Source organism: Amphiprion ocellaris, chromosome 2, assembly GCF_022539595.1.
Source record: "Amphiprion ocellaris isolate individual 3 ecotype Okinawa chromosome 2, ASM2253959v1, whole genome shotgun sequence".
Lineage (NCBI taxonomy): Eukaryota > Metazoa > Chordata > Actinopteri > Pomacentridae > Amphiprion > Amphiprion ocellaris.
Genome location: NC_072767.1, coordinates 23,367,671 through 23,388,084, shown reverse-complemented (window position 1 = coordinate 23,388,084; position 20,414 = coordinate 23,367,671). Strand labels below are relative to the sequence as shown.

At 40.9% G+C, this 20,414-nt stretch overlaps 1 protein-coding gene across 1 annotated transcript in view; it reads left to right on the top strand.

Moving 5' to 3' along the window:
• Positions 1 to 20,414, top strand: part of arid3a (AT rich interactive domain 3A (BRIGHT-like)) — a 50,989-nt gene that overhangs the window by 10,506 nt on the left and 20,069 nt on the right. The window contains exons 2-3 of the mRNA XM_023291636.3: positions 5,750 to 6,533; positions 6,629 to 6,911. Coding sequence (XP_023147404.2) covers positions 6,187 to 6,533; positions 6,629 to 6,911 — 630 coding nt within the window. The 5' untranslated portion in view covers positions 5,750 to 6,186. The remainder of the gene's footprint in view (positions 1 to 5,749; positions 6,534 to 6,628; positions 6,912 to 20,414) is intronic.

Here is a 20,414-nt window from a genome sequence, read left to right as displayed (position 1 = left end):
CCTTACTGTTAAGCCTGCCCCCAAATTTGGTCATAAAATGCAAATTTAACCCTTAAAATGTAAACTCAAGTGATGGGGAGGGAAAATATGCATGTGACAGAAAGGCCAGGCAGGAAAAAAACAGGCAGTGTTGAGTGGCAATCACATGGAGGACTCTTCAATCAAACATTGCTTTTTGCTATGTTGCTGATTTGCATGAAGAGTGTTTTTTACTGTCACCTAAACAGATGGTTGCCCTGAAAAGAAAATCACTGCACATCAGCCATCACAGTAGGGTTTAAATTTGTCCTTTGTTCTTTGGTTAAAAAATGCCACGCGCTCACTTGGAGGCAGACTCTTGCAGTTTAGTCTGAACAGAGGGCTAAATCGGCAGAAAAAGATGCCTGTGTAAGTTTAAGTAGCGTAATGTAGATGTAATCTTAGTAAACCTTCCAAATAATAGCTGTTGGCAATGTAAAGAAATTACTCAATCTATAGGGGTGAATTCCCACCGTGGAGACCCAGCAGGGGATTTAAGGGGATTCACCCCTTAGACTGCTCTACAGCTGCTTTCACAGCAAGCTTTGGTCTGGATATTAAATGTTTTATCACTCTAGCCAAGGTCTAGTTATTGTGTGAGGATGAGATAACACAAGAAACCTCCAGGTCCTTATCTTGTGGCTGCATTTTTTTTCCAGTCTAGGTTCCATCCAGGAACCACTGACAATTCAGAATTTGAAAAACAAACAAACAGAAGAATCAAAAAGATGAAGATGTTACTGCGATGACAACATCGGCAAAGTTGCATTGCAGCATGTGGAAATCTGGATTCTGATGTTGTTTTTGTTGGCAGACACACAATTAGAGTTTTCCTTAAGCACCAGGAACACAAATTACGTCATGCAGGCGGCACACAGTACATTATGCTACTCATGCTCCCTTTCAGCAAATGTGAGAGTGCATGTTTGGAGCACACATATGAAAAAAGGCTGAGTTTCATTAATGTCTGTATTTATTGATTGTAGCATGGGGAATTAGTTGAAGATGTGTTGAAGTGTGGGATCAGCTGGTGTAGTGGTGGGTTTGAATAAAATCCTGCAGCCTCAGGTCATAATCAGTGTAAATGAAAAATAACTAGACTGTCGAGCACCTACAGCAGATTATTATCCCTTTTGAGGACGCTTAATGTGGAAAACATTTGATGGTTCTTTGTTTACAAAGATTCAATACATCTAGTGCCAGTGCATTGTATTCTCGTCATTATATGCACTTCGTTGCTTATATAGAAAGATTTTCTAAGCATCAAACTTGCGTCCTTATTTGGGGAAGCGAGGAAAACGTGTAGTGGCGCAATGTCATTTGCATCACTGAGCATATAGGAAATCATAATGCTTGTGATCCACTGTGCCATGAAACAAAGAGACCACTTCTGCTTCCCTCTGCACAGGAAGAGTTAACAGAAGAGCTTTTTTGTAATCACTTCTGTCTCTGAAATTACATATATGACACATGAAGACAGAGGTGGTATCACAGCCAGTATTGCTCTTGGCACAAACATGCATTGCACCACTAGGCATTGCGTGACAGTGATCATTTGCGTTCAGAGTGAGACTACTTAAAATGTTGAGTAATGACTGCTGTAAATAATAGGGTCTCCACACAGTGCGTGCATGAGCTCTTCTAAAGTGAATTGGCCCATGTCACTTAATGCAATATTACTGGATAGTCCAGAGTTGCTACCCATAATTACCGGTGTCTATTCTCCTGGAGTCCACTGACATGTTTTGTTCTTTACTTGCAGTATGCAGAACAGAGACAAGTTGTTTCAGTCAAACTAGATCCAGTTAGGTAAGATGCCTTAATCCTGCTTATACTGCTGCTATTCTCCATCTGACAACTGTGGGTGTTCAGTTGTGCTTCTATTGCCCTTAAAGAATGTAATGAATCAATATTGAGTATCTGTCGGCTGCCTCGCTACATCTGCTCCGTCAGTTGTCACTTCCTTCATGCTCTTAGGAAACACAAGTTTCACAGCTCTTGTTTCCTTGCGCAACATTTCTTTGACATATACGGCCATACTATAGGGGACTAAAATATTTTTCCTGTGGCTCTCAGTTGGTTCTTGTTTGATAGAGTTGGTTATTTTGCAATACTTTGTTGACGTGTTACATTTTATTTAACACTGCAGAAGCTGTTAAACTTTTACCAGCAGTAGCGGAACTTTGCGCATTTGAAGTGTAGTTTATTTCTCTGGTATTTGACCTGCTTAGTGATGAGTTGCAGGGTGTCAAATGTATGCTTAGAGCTCGACTTACTCCGTGTATATTCAAAGAAAAAGAAGACTTAGGGACTTTGTTCTTTGGGCTTGTATTCAAATTTGCAAACTGTGTCATTTCCTGACCACAGATGCAGAAATTTTACCTCTTGTTACACCTGATCAGAGATTATTCAGCTGTTTTTAAAAAGTTTCTTGCAAGTCAGTTTGTGCTTTTTTACATGCATAATTGTTAGGGCTGAACGATTAATCGATTTAAAATCCACACCACAATTTGAAACAATGTAATTAGCAAAGCCCAAAGGCTGCAATTTAGGGTATACGTCATGCAGTGTGTCTGACTCAGGGTTTAAGCTGTCATGTCAGTGGTTCATGCTGTCCTCCTTGTGTGACAGTCATGCTTTTAATGGTAACTTAGATGCTCCATCATACGTATTAAATCTATTACACAGTGAATATAGAACTGAAGCTTGACTTAAAAAAAAGAATATTGCAGTATCCTGTCCGACAAATTGCAATTAGATATTTTACCCAACTTGTTCAGCCTTTAGTGTTGGACAAACAAACCCTAGAGGCATAGTTTCATGTTAACAGATCCCCCAGAAACAAGTCTGTTGTAAACGTTCGACTTCACTGACATTTTTAACATTTATTAGCATGAGGGGGGAAAAGTACTGACAAATTTTTTGCAACACTTGTGGCATGTGCATTTGATTTCTTACGCGTTTGGAGATCACTGATATTGTGTAAATATAAGTTGATCTTCCACATGAGTCAGACCTGCGTAGTGTTACACAAGCTGTTATTTTCCATTTGGATTCATGTTAAGCCACTGAAACATTGAAAAACACATCTCCTGGTTGAAATGTCTGTTTCCAACAGTAGCAATAAAATAACCAGGATGGGTGTTTGCATTGTCTTCTATCTCGTTATGTATTTAAAACTATGTAAACAGATGATATGGAAAATAGTTAGTTTTCCTGAGAAAGCGAACCTAACTTCACTAGAATTTCTATCGCCAGTCGTAAGGACCTTCGGCCTGGAGGGTATAGACTGTTTACCCTCTCATGTGCTCTGAACATGCCTACATGTAATTATACTACTGCTGTACCTGATTTTCTGTGTAATTCCAGTGAGTCACATGCAGGAGATAAACAACCCCTTCTCATTCAGGAAAAAATAACACCAGCATTGGAATGATGAGGTATATTATGGTGGATATTGCAGTGATATTCACATAGGTCAGCATGGCTGAATGTAGTTTTACAGAAGGGGTTTAATGGATGTAGTAATAATGTAATAATGGCAAATGTCACTTAAAAATAGCAGCTTTCAAAAGTTACTAAAAAATTCCGTGGAATAGCGGTATATCACTTTATGTAGGTTATGCAAAAATACTGGTGCATAGTGTTGCCTTTCATGGGAGTAAAAATGCTAGTTATACTGATTAAGCTGTACCTTATAAATGAGCAGAATTCATGCTTTCATCCAGTGCGTACCCAATGAATAAGAGAAATGCAAAACCTGAAGTTTCTGAAAGTACAGGATCGGGGCAGGTGTTGGTTACAGAGGTCGGTCTCTTCATGTATTAGTCAGCATAACTGAATGAGTGGTGGCGTACAGTCACAGCTGCCTCCCGTCATGACTGCTGCTTCAGCGTGTCCAGCACCTGCACTCAAATTTAATTTCCCCACGTGCTGTTTACTCTGTGTGCAGCTCTTATCTGTACCTTATTGATCTGAGCACAGCCTCTCCAACCCAGACTTCTCAACATTTTGCGTGTATTCTAGGTAAATGGTAGGTTGTGCGGTAACATTTGACATAGGAACAGACATGATTTCAGCTCATTTCTTATAGCACAGACTGCTTTGCATACCTGGGCAATTTTTTGCAGCATGTGTGTAGGAGAACTATTGCCACCTACACAAGTTGCGAAAAAAACTCCCCTCTATGCCTCTTACTTGGAATAAAAATTTTCATAAGGGGAAAACACACAAGTCAAACCTAAGTGACGTGACAGCATTTCATATTTATTGCAGGTTTCAACAAAACTTAAACAGTGTTGATCAGACAGTGCTGTCTCATTTGTGTTGATTGGTTTAAATTAATTTTGACTTCAAGCCAACCAGGTGCAGAAAGTGACTGTTCTTCCTGTAATTTCACTTCCTCGTGTTGTTGAAACATTTTGTCCTGTGTGAGCAGCTTGTTTGGTCTGGTTTTGTGATTATTCTTGCACATTTTGCACAATAGATATTAACTCCAGGACAGCGTGTTCATGCTTCACAGGGATTTTGGATTAAATTTGCATTTTAACGTGTGAAATTGAAGATTTTCTTCTCTGTCACATTTTCGTAACTCGTGCTTTGAGTTGACAAGCAGTCTCTGTAGTCATCGCTGTAGTTGTCTGCTCTTCTGTAACTTACAAAATTTTTTAAAATTTTTGGACATTTGACAGTCATGAGTGTAAAAATGATTAATCAAGTTCCTCAAACAGTATGCAGTACTTTTTCTTTCAGTATCATCGATTGACTTACTTTATCTCCAGCTCTTTTAAAATATGTTTCAAAACAGGGAACTGAACTAGTTTTATGGGAACAATAAATTACAACACTAGCAAAGCAAGAAAAACACTGAAAGTGTGCACTACTCTGCCAAGGCTGTTCATTCCCCAGATGGCTTTGTCAGAAATGCAGCATTTGTTTTTTTTTTTTATAAATGCAGCATTTGTTCATTAGTTGATGATTGATGATCAGAAATCCTGGCAACATAGAATGCGGCCATTTATTTTAGATGTACCCACCAACAAAATGACCTTGCGCTGAGCACAGGCTTGTGTTATGCATGTGTACATTATGTACGGATACGGAATCACATAAATTCACAATTCCCACAATTTAATCAATTGTTCCTTGTATCATTTCCGACGGAAAAGTCCCAATAAGTCCGCAGTGGTCAATTTGTAGTAGGATCGCAATCATGTGATCGTCAGCAGGCAGCTGACGTAGTGCTCACTTGTTGTCATAGTTACAGTGACGCCATGCCACTATCTCGCAATGATACAGAAATCTTTAACAAATCTGTGGATCCACACTATAAGCCGCATCACTGCCAAAATCTAATCACTTGATCCTTGTGTCATGTCTGACCTTCCCTGAAAATTTTATCTTAATCCATTAATCCATTTTTGAGCAATGTTGCTAACAGACGGACAGACAAACGTACGCCAATTGTTACAACTCCGCCGCGTTCCTTGGGGAAGTAATAAGAGTGTTTGCTAATGTGTTTATCAGATCAATATTAAATCAATGGAGAGTGTTGAAATGTTTTTTTCAGTGAAAACCAAACGATGGAAAGTTGATTTAAACATCTATTTCTATTTGGTGGATCTGATGTTTCACAGTTTAAGCACAACAAATGTCTTTTGCCCGTTAACTGAATGTACTGTGGTTAACAGACAGTGAGGAAGTAACAGTCTGCTGTTTTTCTCTCCCTCAGGTCGGTGTAGTCTGTCAGTGAAGTTTTGAACTCCCACCTTCACTTCCACTGCTTGTGCCTCATTGAACGCTGTGTGACTCAGCCCAGCTACCGACTTTGGTTTCCCCCAGCCGCTGCAGGAAAAACCATTGAGACAAGAGAGCAGCCTCTGTCTCTAGAACTGCAACTGACCTCTTACTGCATGTCTCAGAGCGCTCACCGACCCCCCTCCTCTTTTTCCTCCCTCCACTCCTTCTCAAGGACCTACATTTCCACATAACCATCCCCTCCAAACCTTCAGCCAGCTGTTACCTGGTTCATCACAGGCACAGTTGTCAGTTGCTTCCTCTTGGAAAAAGGTTCGAACGTTGTCCCCCGACCAGCCCCCAACTGGTGCTCGTTCAGTGGGGGAGGGAGGGGAAGGAAGGCCACTGATTGCTGTGCCGCTTTCCCTGGAGATGAAGCTGCAGGCTGTCATGGAGAACCTGCACAGGCAGCAGAGGGCCAAACTGTTGATGGAGCAGCAGCTGCAGCAGCAGCTGCAGCAGCAAGCCGCCGCACAACACACTCAGGTCCGCACAGGTGGAGGGGATGAGCCGATGGGGAGCCCGGCCCCTGAGGCAGAGCAGGCCCAGATGGCAGCACTGGCAGCCATGCGTGCTGCAGCGGCCGGGCTGCAGAGGGTGTCAGACAGCCCCATGTCAGAACGCAGCAGCGGTGGCGAAGAGGAAGGCGACGATGATGACAATGACGAAGGGGAGGAGCCCTACAAGGACATGATGGGATCAGATGAAGAGGAGCAGATGTGAGTAGATTTCTTCAAATCAGGTGTATTAAAGCTTCTTCTGTCTGCACCCCTGTGTTTAAAACTTTATTATTCTGTTTCTAATGTGCACACAGCAAACAGAAATGGGACGAGGAGGACTTTGAAGGTGAGATGGAAGAAGACTTTGACGATGACCTGACAGAAGAAGGTCTGCCGACGGCCCATGATGCTGTGGCCCCAGGGAAGGGCATCCTCCTGCTGCCTCACCGCCAGCTCCACCCCCATTCCCAGCTGTTGAAGGTCCGTCCCAGTGTCGAGCAGGAGCCGCGAGTAGCCATCCTCCCTCCACATGCTACGCACAGCCATCTAGGTGGGCAGGACCACGGAGAATGGACCTACGAGGAGCAGTTCCGACAGGTAGGATCACTTCGTGTGGCCTCTCCACATCCGCTGTGTGGAAGTTTGCTGTTGGTAAAACTCTCCCCGATAAATAGGGATTTAGTATAGGTAAGTGATTAAGTGATATGTAAGACCACTGTCATTGAAGTCTAGTCAAAGACTGCTGCTTTAGCTGTCCTTACTTCTGGTCACATTAGAGGAAGAATATCATTGCCTTCTTGTAGTACATTGGAGCACCATGCCAGCTAAATTCCTAAAATATCCTGAAGTCAGCTGCTGTAGCACACCAAGGAAGTACATAAATCTAAAATGTGGCTTGCTGACCAGCAAGCCACATCTGGCCTTGACACCCCTCACATCCATGGCATGGCACTTTCTCAGCAGCACATAATGTAATCCGACCAGGGTGGGAAATTGACACCAGCCGCTGGCCAAATGTTGATAAAGCCTAAGTTGAGGCTTTTCAGTTTGTCTTTGCCACCTGACATTCTGGCAGGGTCCACGTGTTAAAAGCTCTGGCCTAAAAAGTCTCTTTTTCTTGTGAAGCAGCTTAGCGCATGGTGAGATTTGGCATTTTATAACCAATGGAGTCTAAGAGTTTAAAAATAGAGTAGGTGCTTCTTTTGAATAGGACTGAGAGTTGAGGAAGAGAAGCTCAGAGTAGGAGGGAGGGGCAGGAGTGGGTTAGGGTGCATTTTAACAGCTTTACCATGCTGGCGTTTACTGTAAACATGCACTAACAGGCTGGATGTTATGAGGGAGGCCCTGGTGGAATAAGACGGGCTGTTTATGCGAAGAGATTTAAGACTGTCAACAGCTAAGTTTAGATGGAGGATTGCTGTCATTAAAAAGACGGAGGGAGGAACAATATAAGATCCCCTCACAGCTATCCCATGAACATATAAAACTGAACTCCTTGTCGTTAACTGATTAATTTTGTTGCATTTTTGCTGTAACTGTCACACAAAGTGATACCATCTCAAATTGTAAATAGTTTACAAATTAGATTGTCACCCGTCATTAGTGTAGTGTGAAATTAGTCATAAAGTCTCCTTTCGGGGAAATTGGATCATGACAGTAAACTTTTCCTGTAAAAATGAGATTGAATTTACATTGAAGATAAGTGACCTTTTCTGGCACGAAAGAAAGCACGTTACCAATAATCGCTGAACTTAAAGATCTCCTAGTGCCCTACACAAGCCCCCTTTTCAAAATTAAGAGAAGGCAATAGATTATGTATTTTCTAAATGCAAAGCAGGAACCTGGAATAGTATTTTTAGTATCCTCACATAAATTTATCAGTGAAACGTTGTAAGTGTGCCTGAGCTGAAGTTTGTTCTGCTGGGATTCAAGTGTGGCACATGCCACAGCGGCTTACATAACAGAAGCCTCTATTGAAATGCAAACACAATTGTGGCCTGTTGGAGTTTTTTAAACCATAAAACATGCTTGACATTATGAGCAGCAGTTTTTTTTTTTTTTTATCTGAGCAGAGATGACTGAACACTTTTTAGAAGAAAAACACTGATTTAGGATTCGTTAGAAGAAGCTTTTAGACATTTTTATTCATGTCTTCAGTATGTTGGAAGTGAATTATCTTTGCCACATTGCACCCAACCTACATGTGCTTCATTTTAAGCCTATCTATAGATTCTGTAATTTAAGGCCTATTTCTTGTAATTACAGAGCATATGGAATATAACTCCCCTAAAACCTATACTCTGCTTCTCTAAATAGTCCACCCCTCCCTCCGTAAAGCTTTGTGTGAATAACTTGAATTGATACTCTCATCTGGTGGTTTTCACATGTCAGGTAGGAAATACAGTCCATTTTTATCACTGACATGTCAGTCAGCAGTACATCAAGCGAGCTCACAGTTAATGCAGCTGACAGTTATGTAATCGAGGCAGCCAGTATCTTGGCTGTTAAGATAATGTTGCCCAATGTATTGTTGATTAAAACCTGTCACGCCTACACAACATCAAGTTCATCATGGAGACAGAGAGGAGGGGAAGACCAAACTGCATACTGTCATTTAAAACTGGGAATGGAAAAACAGCAGTCATATCTGCATGCAGCTCTCAACATCCTTCCTGCTGATAGTTTACAATATTGTGAAATCCAGGATTTTAGTTTTTCACATTAGTCACTAAGGAGAAAATTTACCCTTGCATGATTACAGTAATTAGCAGTAACTGCAGTCTGTCCTTTGATAAATATAGCTCCACACAAATCCAAATCGGTGAATCAGCCTCAATTTGTATACAGTAGGTGCAGTTTTTGTGTTGCTTCCTCTGAAGCTGACATTGTGGTTGTTTCTTGTCATGTGAAAAGTAGTTAAGTCTACACATCACAGATTCTTTTTGCTTGTAAAAAGATAAAGTTATAAGACATTTCTGTCAATGTGGTGATCTCAGCAAATAAGTATTCTTACCACAGTCATAGATGCCCTAAGCAAAAATGTTATGCTTACTAGGGCTGCATGCAAGTACATGTACCACTAAGAATTTATGCAGCCACTGGAAAAGTCAACAAAAAATGCAGTATGATGCAGCCATTAAGAATAGGAAAATTTAACTCAAAAAATCCCCATCATCACCTGTCCATGCCACTGATTTCTCATTGGAACAACTACATCTAAGGTTATGACTTCAGCTAGCTAAAATATGCTCGTTATTACCGTGAAAAATGAACAGTCGATACTTTGCCAGATAAACACTAAGCCTAAAAGTCCATATTTTTCAGTTTTGCATTTATTGTGAAAAATCTGTAACTATAAACTGCATTTTTATCTGATCACCACAAAACACTGCAGGGTCTCACCTGTTGGCTCGGTGTAAAACCACGGCCTCTGTGTTTATTTTTAATGAGGCCAGTATACTTTGTGCAGCATTTTAGGGTCTGAAAATCCTTCAAATTCACGGGACTGTTTCCTGGACTACACTTTCATTATAGTACTTCATTGTCTCACTGAGCTTGGAGCAGGTTGCCACTAAAAAAACTCCTTGTATTCTTTTACCGTAGGGCTGTTGCCTGCTGATAGGCCTCATTTTCTTCCAGTAAAAATGTCTATGATTATCATATGACAAACAAAGATGTCAGTTGTGAATAAATACAATGTCAGTCTCATTTTGACCTGAAGTGTAAAGCCCACTACTTACACTTACATGTGTTCTGGTGTTAAGTCGTGTGCAGGTTGAGTGTTTTGGAGGGCACTGGGTGGAGAGGAAGGGGTTAAGACTGTACAGTTTATTTTGGGCAGGTGGGTGGAGGCTGTTGGAATGTGCCTGATGGAGGGTGATAATGTGGCCACTAGGAACCTCACATCCTCAGCAGAAACCTTGCATGCCTCTATCAGCGTGGAGCAGTTAGAGTTTTTCCAAACTGAAAACTGTCCTTTTCTGTCTTTTGTTAAAGTTGCATCGTTTGTTTTGCACAAAACCAGATGTCTCTGCGTGGCATTACAGGCCCAAGGCAATAGTTTCTGACTAGAGCTCAACCAATTATCATCTTGGCTTATTATCAAGTTTAATAGTTATATTCTTTTCCAAAAATGAGCATCAATACTTTTTTAAATGATTGCTGATAATGTAAATTAATGTAGAATTGTATTCACTCTGTGGTCTCCAGCAGTATCCTGCCCACAGTTCTCTCTGATTGCTTACACATCACCAGTAACAGCCAATCAACACTGAAGGATACATATCGAAAAGCTCTACTTTAATTACACATACGTATAAAACATACAAAACAAAGTCATTTCATCAGCATTTTGGAGGCTTGTGTTATTCTAAATTTTTACACAAGGATTTTCATTTTTATGGAAAACGTATATTGGTAATAAATCTCCTTGATTAGCTAATTATCAGTATCAACCCTGGAAAAAAGCATGTTGGAATACCATCTATTCCTGCCCAAGCCCAAGGTAAAACTAACCTAAGGGATAGGAGAGAACATATAACAAATTCCCATGGTAAGCAGGGAGTTATATTAGTTAGTATAAAGTGCAACATTAAACAACACTGTAATCGCATTTTAATTTGACAGCAGGTTTGTTAATAAGTGCAGTAGCTATATAATATGAATTATGTTATGAAAAAGCAGTGAAATAAGTTCAAGAAACACATCTAGAGAAATATTATACATTTGTCTACATGCTATATAGGTGGAAAAACATGCACACAAACCCAACTTTTATGATAGGTATGCTTCCAGCCGTGTGTGGCTAAGATATCAGCAAAGCCCAGCATGCATTCCTGGTGAATCACCCAGCCACCTTCCTCATCTCTCCCCACTGCTGAAAGGTCAGACTAACTCAAGCCAAGAGGTGCTGTCTGATCAGATGTCTGGTTACACTGTGGTTTTAGGTGAATTAATGAAAATATTCAAAGCACTTTGCGAGCAGCGTCATATCTGACCGTGGCAGAGTGGAGCTGAATTAAATAAAGGACAAATGTATATTCAGGTGTCAAATTATGCCAGCGTCATTGGAATATTTTGTAAATGAAGCTGATTTATATGTCTGGTGGAGGTATTTAAGTGATACCCGTGCAACCCTCCTTCGTACTTGAGCTCCCCCCCCTCTGCTTCTTGAAATATCCGTATCAGTATCGCTCTTTGCATTTTTATTTCCAGGACACACTGATACTCCTGTTCACATTAGTAGTAGTCTATAGCCTGTAGGCATTCTTGCATCTGTTCCCATCAGCCAGAAGTAAAATGCTGGACAGGCTTGTCTGGGTTTATTCATTCATCCAGCTTGATATAGTGTCGACCAAGAGGAAAATAACAATTTTGGTTGTATCAAAAACAATGTTTTCCAGATTTTTGCGTCATATGTGACTTTGTTTCTGAAAAGTCAAGTTGATTTTGGAGTATTGAAAAGCAATTGTTATATACTATGAACAGCACAAAAAATCTATTGTCTTTCTGTTGTCCTGGGGCAGCAGGTAGGAGTCAGATAACATAAAACCTCTCAAAACAACTGTGCGCCTGTTTAGATTTCCACCAATACATGAAAAAACTGCAGATGAATCTGACAAAACCTAAATGTACAGAAGCATAAACAGGCATTAAATAGACTAAGTCATTCAGTATAATCCATATTGTTGCCATCTCAAAGAATCCTACTTTTACTTCAGTTATGTTAGCAATATTAGCTAGCATATGTGAAAAAAAGTAGGAATTACATAAATAGTGACCAATTATAAATGTACTGACTTGTTTTTTAGCCTCCTAATTAACTCTTCTGCCACTGATGTTTGTCAAGTAGCCTTAAAACACCAAGTTCTTTGCCTTTGCTATCTATCCACAAGATATTTGCGAATGCACAATCACAAGCTAGTTTTAATGTTGTGTCGTCTCTTCATTGCATGGATATACATAACTATAACCAACTGCCTTGCCCCTTTTAAATACAAGATCCTCCTCAGGCCAAAAATCATCCAGAGGCCATGCAGAGCCTTTGAAGTCTCCTCTCCTGTGTCTCTGTGTGCTTTAAACACCAGCATCTGGGCAGATGGAGCCCAGATGGACAGTAAAGTAGGGATGTCTTTAAAAATTCATGGCACTCACCATGATCAGGGTGAATGGAGGGGAGTTGGCATTAAACATTAAATTGCTCACACACATACACACACACACACACACACACACACACACACACACATTAGGAGTAGGGGGAGGGGGTTGTTAGTGACTACAGGAAGTATAGCTCGAATGAGAGCCAATTGGGAGCGACACTTATTGGGATTGCCCGTCAGGTTTCTGCTGATACAGCTGTCTGATAAGTGCTCGTTGAGTTTATATTCCATGTGTGGTGAGGCCTTTTGATCTCTGTTGCATCACTGTATGAATTGGTCATGTTTTTGAATTTTTATAGGGACTTTTTAAGTCAAAACTGAAACCTGTTAGGGAAAGTAATTTAAATCTCTAAATGTTCGTCTTTACCTGTGAAGTGGTAGTTATAATTGCATTTTTTCAGGATAAACCACAGACTATTGTTGTTCCACTGGCCTTTTTTCAGTTAATGAATAACTGATGTCAGACTATGTGTCTCTGCACGGATTGATCAATATTTTATACACTACTGAGTTTTTCTTTGATGCATTTGCCTGGATTTAACTTAGTATTTAAGAGTACATTAACTCTAGAGCAGCATAGTATTTGAACTTTTACGAGTGCATCCTCTGGAACTGCAGATCCTAGTCTGATACTATGCATTGTGTGCAACCTCTGCAGATTCATCTTAACTCTGTAGTCTGTGGGGGTTGGATTAATCGGCACTGGGGAGTCATTTAATTTAATTCATCTCAGCAGAGTGGTGTCTAAAGAAACCTTGGTGCTCAGTGATCTGTGTTTAACAAAACGACAATACAAAGTTAATGGGCCACGATGATGTCATGAAAACAAAATGCAAAGAAGGCAGCATGAGAAGACCACTAAGTCCTCATGTAAAGAGGGGAAAGAACGGCGCAGGAGGCGAAAGGTTAGGTGTGACTGAGGGAACAGGAAAAACACAGTCAGTTGGCGTTGGGCTCTGAACCACTGCCAAGTAGAGCGTGTAGTAAATGCTCATTTTGACTGTGAAGCACTGCAGAGCATTTGAATCGTGTCCAACTCCTAGCGTGCTGCATGGAGCTGATGTCAGAAACTGTACAGCCATGGGGATTCTGGAAATTGGCAGGCACTCAACACGGAGGAGGAGAGGGGGGCTGGAGCAGGAATGTAAACAAAGATTGTGTAAAGGCTGAGGCTAGCTCTTTCATCCTGTCTTTTTACTTTGCTGGTATACTTTGTTAGAAAGTATTAATTTAATTGTGGCAGATTCCCTGATTACTTGTGTGGTTACAGGCTCGAGCTTCCTCATGACTTACAGCTTTCATATAGAATGAGGTTAGGATTATTGTAAGCTTTGTAGACTCTGACAAATGCCTCACATCCTTCATTGGCTTTGCCACCATTATGTGTGGATGTTATTTTTTAGCTTTTTCTTCTTTCTTTCTGCAGAAAATATGTTTGCGCTGTACTTCATCTCATTCTTTTCTTTTTGTGTCCACATAAGGAACTCTTAACTGTAGCCTTGCGTCTCAGTGTACGTACAGAAATAGACATGCACTGAATGGTTTGAGTTATCAACACACAAAACCCTAAGTGACATCTTTTCATGTAAGGACTCAGTGGTAGGCATTCATTTGAACAAAAGCAGTGCATTTAGCGCCTTTGCCTTCAGATCCTTCTGAAAAGGTTGTTTGTGTTGAAAGCTTTCGTTCTTTGAAGAATCAATTAAGAAATAGGTCAGCATAGATAAAGATACATTTTCAAGGTCTGAGTTGCTCTTTGTCTCAGCTGGAAATAACACTGGACCTGAAAGCAGTGGAAAATAGATCTGCATGTTTTGCAGTGTGCCAGTAGTAGTGTGTGCAGTCAATAGGTCAGACATGCTGTCAAACAGGGCACAATTCTCTGATATTGTTTCATATCAAGCTCTGTTAGGTTTTGATCCTTAATCATCAAGGTTGGACCTTGTGACAACACTCTGGCAGCCCTCTGTGATAATAGCTAACCTTTTATGACTGTGAGGGCAGGAAGTCTGAGTTGTCATGCTCTGTTCATGCCACAGATACAAATAGTAATTCTCGTTTTTGCACCAGTCTACCTTGATAATAGATCTTTTTCACACTCAAAAGAGAACTGGTCATTAATAATATTATTTATTGTGCTTTCACTCCTTTTCCCATGCTCTGCTGTTGTGCACCTGATATGTTTAAGTAACATCTATTTCTATAGTTAAATATTCTGTCATTTATTAAAACTAATAGTCAGCTACTTAGATTATGAATCACACTATTACTCACTGGGTCTTATTTAGCTAGTACCTAAATTAATTTTTTTTTTTTTTTTTTTTAATTTTAAATTTAGCTTGAGGTTGTTTCAGGCCTGTGGTACCTAACAATCAAGGCAATAAAGATGTTAGTTGTGTACTTTAATGTGGGTTTTTTGTTGATTTCACCTCTGTAAAATACTACAACACTGCCATTTGTGATACACAGTTTATTATATTGCTATAATATTAAGTCAGTACATGAAGGCAGCATGCTGTCTTGTGCACCTCGACTGACAGGCTCAGAGTGAGGGCCAGTAAATTTCAATTCAATTCAATTCAATTTTATTTATATAGCGCCAATTACAGTCAAATTGTCTCGAGACGCTTTACAGAACCCATATGCCTGACCCCCAGAGCAAGCCAAAAGGCGACAGTGGCAAGGAAAACACCCTTTTAACAGGGAAAAAAACCTCGAGCAGAACCCGGCTCTAATGTGGGGGGACCCATCTGCCTGCTGGCCGGGCGGGTTGAGAGGGACAGAAGAGGTAGAAAGGTAGAGATAGAGGGATAGAAGTAGAGGGGTATAGGTAGAGAGGTAGAGATAGAGGGATACAGATAGAGGGGTAGAGATAGAGAGGTGGGGGGGTGGGACACAAGGACCATAAAACACAGCCACACATCTGAAGCATCCAGCATCCAGCTCTGGGACCAGGGACACTCGGAGAAAGGACACAGAAAGAAACAGAGTGAATGTAATGCAATAATGGTATATATAGTAAATACATAGGTAGTTAGAGAAGGGCTCAGTGCATCAAGAGAGGTTCCCCAGCAGCCTAGGCCTATAGCAGCATAACTAGGGGCAAACTAAAGGGACGTCAAGAGGGGAAGTCAGTTGTGCAAATGAAAACACCAGCATACCCCGTCAGGGTCCCCCAGTCAGCCCTAACTATAAGCTTTGTCGAAAAGGAAGGTTTTAAGCCTGGTCTTAAAAATAGAGAGGGTGTCCGCCTCCCGAACCCAAACTGGGAGCTGGTTCCACAGGAGAGGTGCCTGATAACTGAAGGCTCTGCCTCCCATTCTACTTTTAGAGATTCTAGGAACAACAAGTAAGCCTGCAGTTTGAGAGCGAAGAGTTCTGCTAGGATAATATGGTACTATCAGGTCTTTAAGATATGATGGAGATTGGTTGTTAAGAGCTTTATATGTCAGAAGAAGGATTTTGAATTCTATTCTAGATTTAACAGGAAGCCAATGAAGAGAATCCAATATAGGAGAAATATGATCTCTCTTGCTAACTCCCGTCAGTACTCTGGCTGCAGCGTTTTGGATCAGCTGTAGATATTTCAGAGAGCTATTGGGACAACGTGATAATAAGGAATTACAGTAGTCAAGCCTAGAAGTAACAAATGCATGGACTAGTTTTTCTGCATCACTCTGAGACAGGATGTTCCTGATTTTCACAATATTTCTCAGGTGGAAAAAGGAAGTCCTACAGATTTGTTTTATGTGCGAGTTAAAGGACATGTCCTGGTCAAAGATAACGCCGAGGTTCCTCACAGTAGTACTGGAGGCCAATGTAATGTCATCCAGAGTAACTATATGCTTTGAAAGCAATTCTCTAAGATGTTTGGGGCCAAATACAATGACTTCAGTCTTGTCTGAATTTAGTAGTAAGAAATTATAGGTCATCCAGGTCTTTATGTCCTTAAGACAATCTTGCAGTCTAGCTAGCTGATTAGTTTCATTTGGCTTCATAGATAAATACAATTGAGTGTCGTCAGCATAACAATGGAAATTAATACAGTAAAGAGGCAGACAGCCCAGTAAAAGCTTTGTAAATGGCAGTACACTAGTGTATGCCAAGAGTCTTTATTCACAGAGGCCAGCGTGGGCCAGTAGCCCACTGATGGCAGCATTAGTGTATCCTGTATTTTGAAAGTAGTTCTTCGATGCTTAGCGCTGATGGGGCTCAACTTAGACCTGGCATGGTGTCCGGCTCAGAACACACTGACGTATACCCTGGTAATTATTTTTGGCTCGCGTGGAGTTCCTTCAGTTCCCCTCTGCTGAGATTAGCTGTGAACTGGGTTTGTATGTCACCGCATTGTGAGAAGGTTGTCCATGCTTTTGTTTAATCACATCGTGCAGCAACTCACACTGGAAGACATTAAGTGGCACACTTCACTCCAGTAAGCAGGAGTGCCTACATGCCAGAGCTTTCTGTGTCAGCGCAGAAAATACACAATGACTGCAGTCCTAGGTTTGAGCCTTCATTAATGGTATTAATCTTGTGTTTTACCTTTCAGTGCTTTCACTGAAAAGTCCTTCTATGTTACAACGGCATACAGTGTTTATCATTTTTCTGCTTATGTCTAAACAGGATGCTCATAACCATGCCTGTATACATCCTGCTTGCTTGCAAACATGGACATAAAATGTGTATATTTCAAATTCTTCCAAGGGTCAGATCTCTAAATGCTTAATGAGGAGGAAGGAGTGAAGCTCCATGCAGAGGACAAACCCAGGGGTTGCTTCAGGTCAAATTGCAGTCCATCCTCATATTGAGTGGAGGAAGCTTCACCACATGGTCACAACATCTGAGCCTCGGATGAACCACATGGACAGCAGTTTGCTCTCCGTGATGCTTTGTGGGCAAGATGTGTTTTAAGGCAACTGTTGGGACAAGAGTTAACCATTAAACTCTTTTCCCTGCCAATCTATCACTCTGAATGATGGCCCTAGCACCCGACCAACTGTCTACATCACAGCACGGTGCTCCATGCTGAGGAGCAGCAGCGTAGCAGAATTTCCATTCTTAGTCCTCCCAGGCCAGATTATATATCCTCTACCTGTCTCTCTCTTGTTTGTATGTAAGCGCCATTACAAACCTTCTTCTGAAACTTCAGCTGCCTTTCTATCTATGTCTCCATCTTTGTGCCTTCAGACATCAACTTTATCACGGCATCAGCTCTGGCGCTGAATAAATACCTTCAGCTTTGACACAGAACCATTTGATAATTATCTATCTCAGACTTACTCTGTAACATTTAGAGGAAGGTTGGTTTCTAGATAGATGCCATATTTAAAGACACTTCATCATGAAATATTGCAAAAATTTCCCACCAAATAACAGATACTTTGGGTGGTATCACGCTACTTTATGATCCCAAATTACTGCTACACCCATTTCCCCTCCTTCTCCGTCTGCTCAGTTTTGCCTTGCCCATTTTGAGCATCCATCCTTGCGATACTACTCATTAGCAATGCGGTTAGAAGAGATTGCTCACAGTTACATACATCCGACTCTCAAGGGCCCCGGAAAAGCTGGCTGCTATTTCTGATTCTTATCCAAATCTCCAAGCCATGGCAGCTGACCTGACAGCAACAGGCAGGAATGAAGTGCATGTGACTGTGGGATAGTTCTCATTCTGATTTAATGTCCTGTCTTCATCATCTGGTTTTCACCTTTTTCTCATGTCACCAGAGGATACTATATATCCAGTAATGTCCAGCTGAAGGTGAGCATAAAAATCCTTTGGCACAGCCCTGCAGATTGAGCCTTAGCTTACAACCTGTCACACCATAAAGAAACCATGTTCTCTGTGATCATTGGATTTCTGACACATCATTGAATTTCTACAGATATTTTTTTTACCACACGGAAAGTTATGTTGCATGGCAATACGAGCCAAACTTACAAAAAAAGCAAAAAAAGGGCAGCATTTTACATTTTTCCTTACATTTTCCCTGCCTTTTTAAATGTATTTTTATGTGGAAAAATAAATTGAAGTGGCATATTAGAAAAGGTTGATGGAAATGCCAAAAGAAAAAAAAATCCGAAGTTTCACAAAATAGGTTTTACACTAGATTTTAGACTTTAAAAAAAAAAAAAAAAAAGGGGGGGGGGGTGTTAATGCACACTTTCCTGAATAAATTCTGATGGAGCAAATATTTGAACAAGACAGCATATAACACAGCTAGCAATAGAACAATTACAACTTCCCCGACTGGCAGCAATTTCTGAAGACTTCTCCCCCTTTTTTTTCCTGTTGATGGCCTTGGTTTTGTTTGTGTCTTCTTTTTGTTTCCATCTTTTTCTACTTTGATTACAGCCTTATGTAACATAGCCAAAACCACCACCTTCTGACAACACTACAAAGCAGACTCATGTGACTTTACCAATAACCAGGATGATTTAAGTTTGGTCAATCCTGAACTTGATTTGTTTTACCCAACTCGTTGAGAAAGCTTGAATCACGTCCATAAGCCATGAAGAAATGGTAGCCTCAGGACATTTATGAATCACTGCTGCTTGGTGTTGTGCCACAGTTGACACATTTAAATGTGGTTTTCTTCAGCAGCTATGCAAACCTGCTGTGTGTCATTCATGGTTTCATTCTCTAACTTGCTTATCACTTTCAATAATTTTCGGGCCAAATGTGACTGTTGCCGATAAAGCAAACATCAGTTACAGTCATAGCAGTCATGTTTGTGTCAGGAGGTTGTTGGCTACTCATCCTCAGTCGATGGAGTTGAATTTACGGGGCCAGCCGGTCAGTAAGGATTATGATGTGTTTCATCCTGCTTGTCAATAAAACACCGTTCAGAGCATCGACAGTCCGACAGCTCTATTGTTGCTGTTAATTGTGTGCTTGTGGGGGATGGGGAAGAGCAGGGCGGAGCACACAGGAGACAAAGATGGATTCATTTAAGATGTCAGTTTATGGGGACATGTCGGAGCAGTTCCTGTCAGGCTGCTATGGTGAGCTATTTTCCAGACCAATGTTAGACACACAGGGAAGCAATTTAATATCAGACCAAAGTAACAAGTGTTGCCTAACTTCCACTGTATTTGAACTGTTCAGCAGACGTACAGGAATGAAAGGTGACACTTGACATCAGTTTGTGGTTTTTTTTTGTTGTTGTTGATCCTGTTCTACTGATATATTTCAGTTGTCAGCCACACAAAACACGTTCCAAGGGTCATTATGGGTAGAAGTGTTGTTGGTTTTTCTCCTCTTTCAGCCATGTGTCCTCATATGTTTTTATTTGTGATTTGTCTTTATTTCCAAATGGGCTCTTCGCAGCCTCTAGAAAACAGGGAAATTAGATCCTTTCAATCAAAGAAGGATGTGAATGTGTAAAAACAGATGTGTCTTTACTCCCTGTTTTGTGCCTACATGACATTCGGCACCATTTTCAAGTACTGTGGGTATACTCTGATTCGCCATAGTATTAAAACCACCTGCCTAATATCGTGTAGGTCCCCCTTGTTCCACCAAAACAGCTTTGAGGGTATGGACATGGGACTCCTGGGGGTGTCCTTAGGGTCCTGTGGGGCATTTGTGGATCTTGTTTGTTTTAGCTCACCCTGCATATGCTCGATTACATTGTTTTTTGGGGGGAGACGGATGCAGTGCCATTGTCGTGGGCAGTTGTGCTTGATGTGGAACAATGTTTTGACAATGATATGAATGCTGGGATGTAAAGTTTCCCAGCAGAGCTTTGCATTGTTGTGAGATGATCACTCACTCAACTCTGCAGTGGTTTTAATGCTGTGACTGATAATGAAGATACTTCTGTATCTAGAGTTCTGTCTGTCTGACTGATGGAGTCTCAGTGCTATGTGTCCTTTTCTGTTCAGTGTAATTTAGATTTATTTAGTGCAAAGCGCATAACAAGAACCATATGAAGCA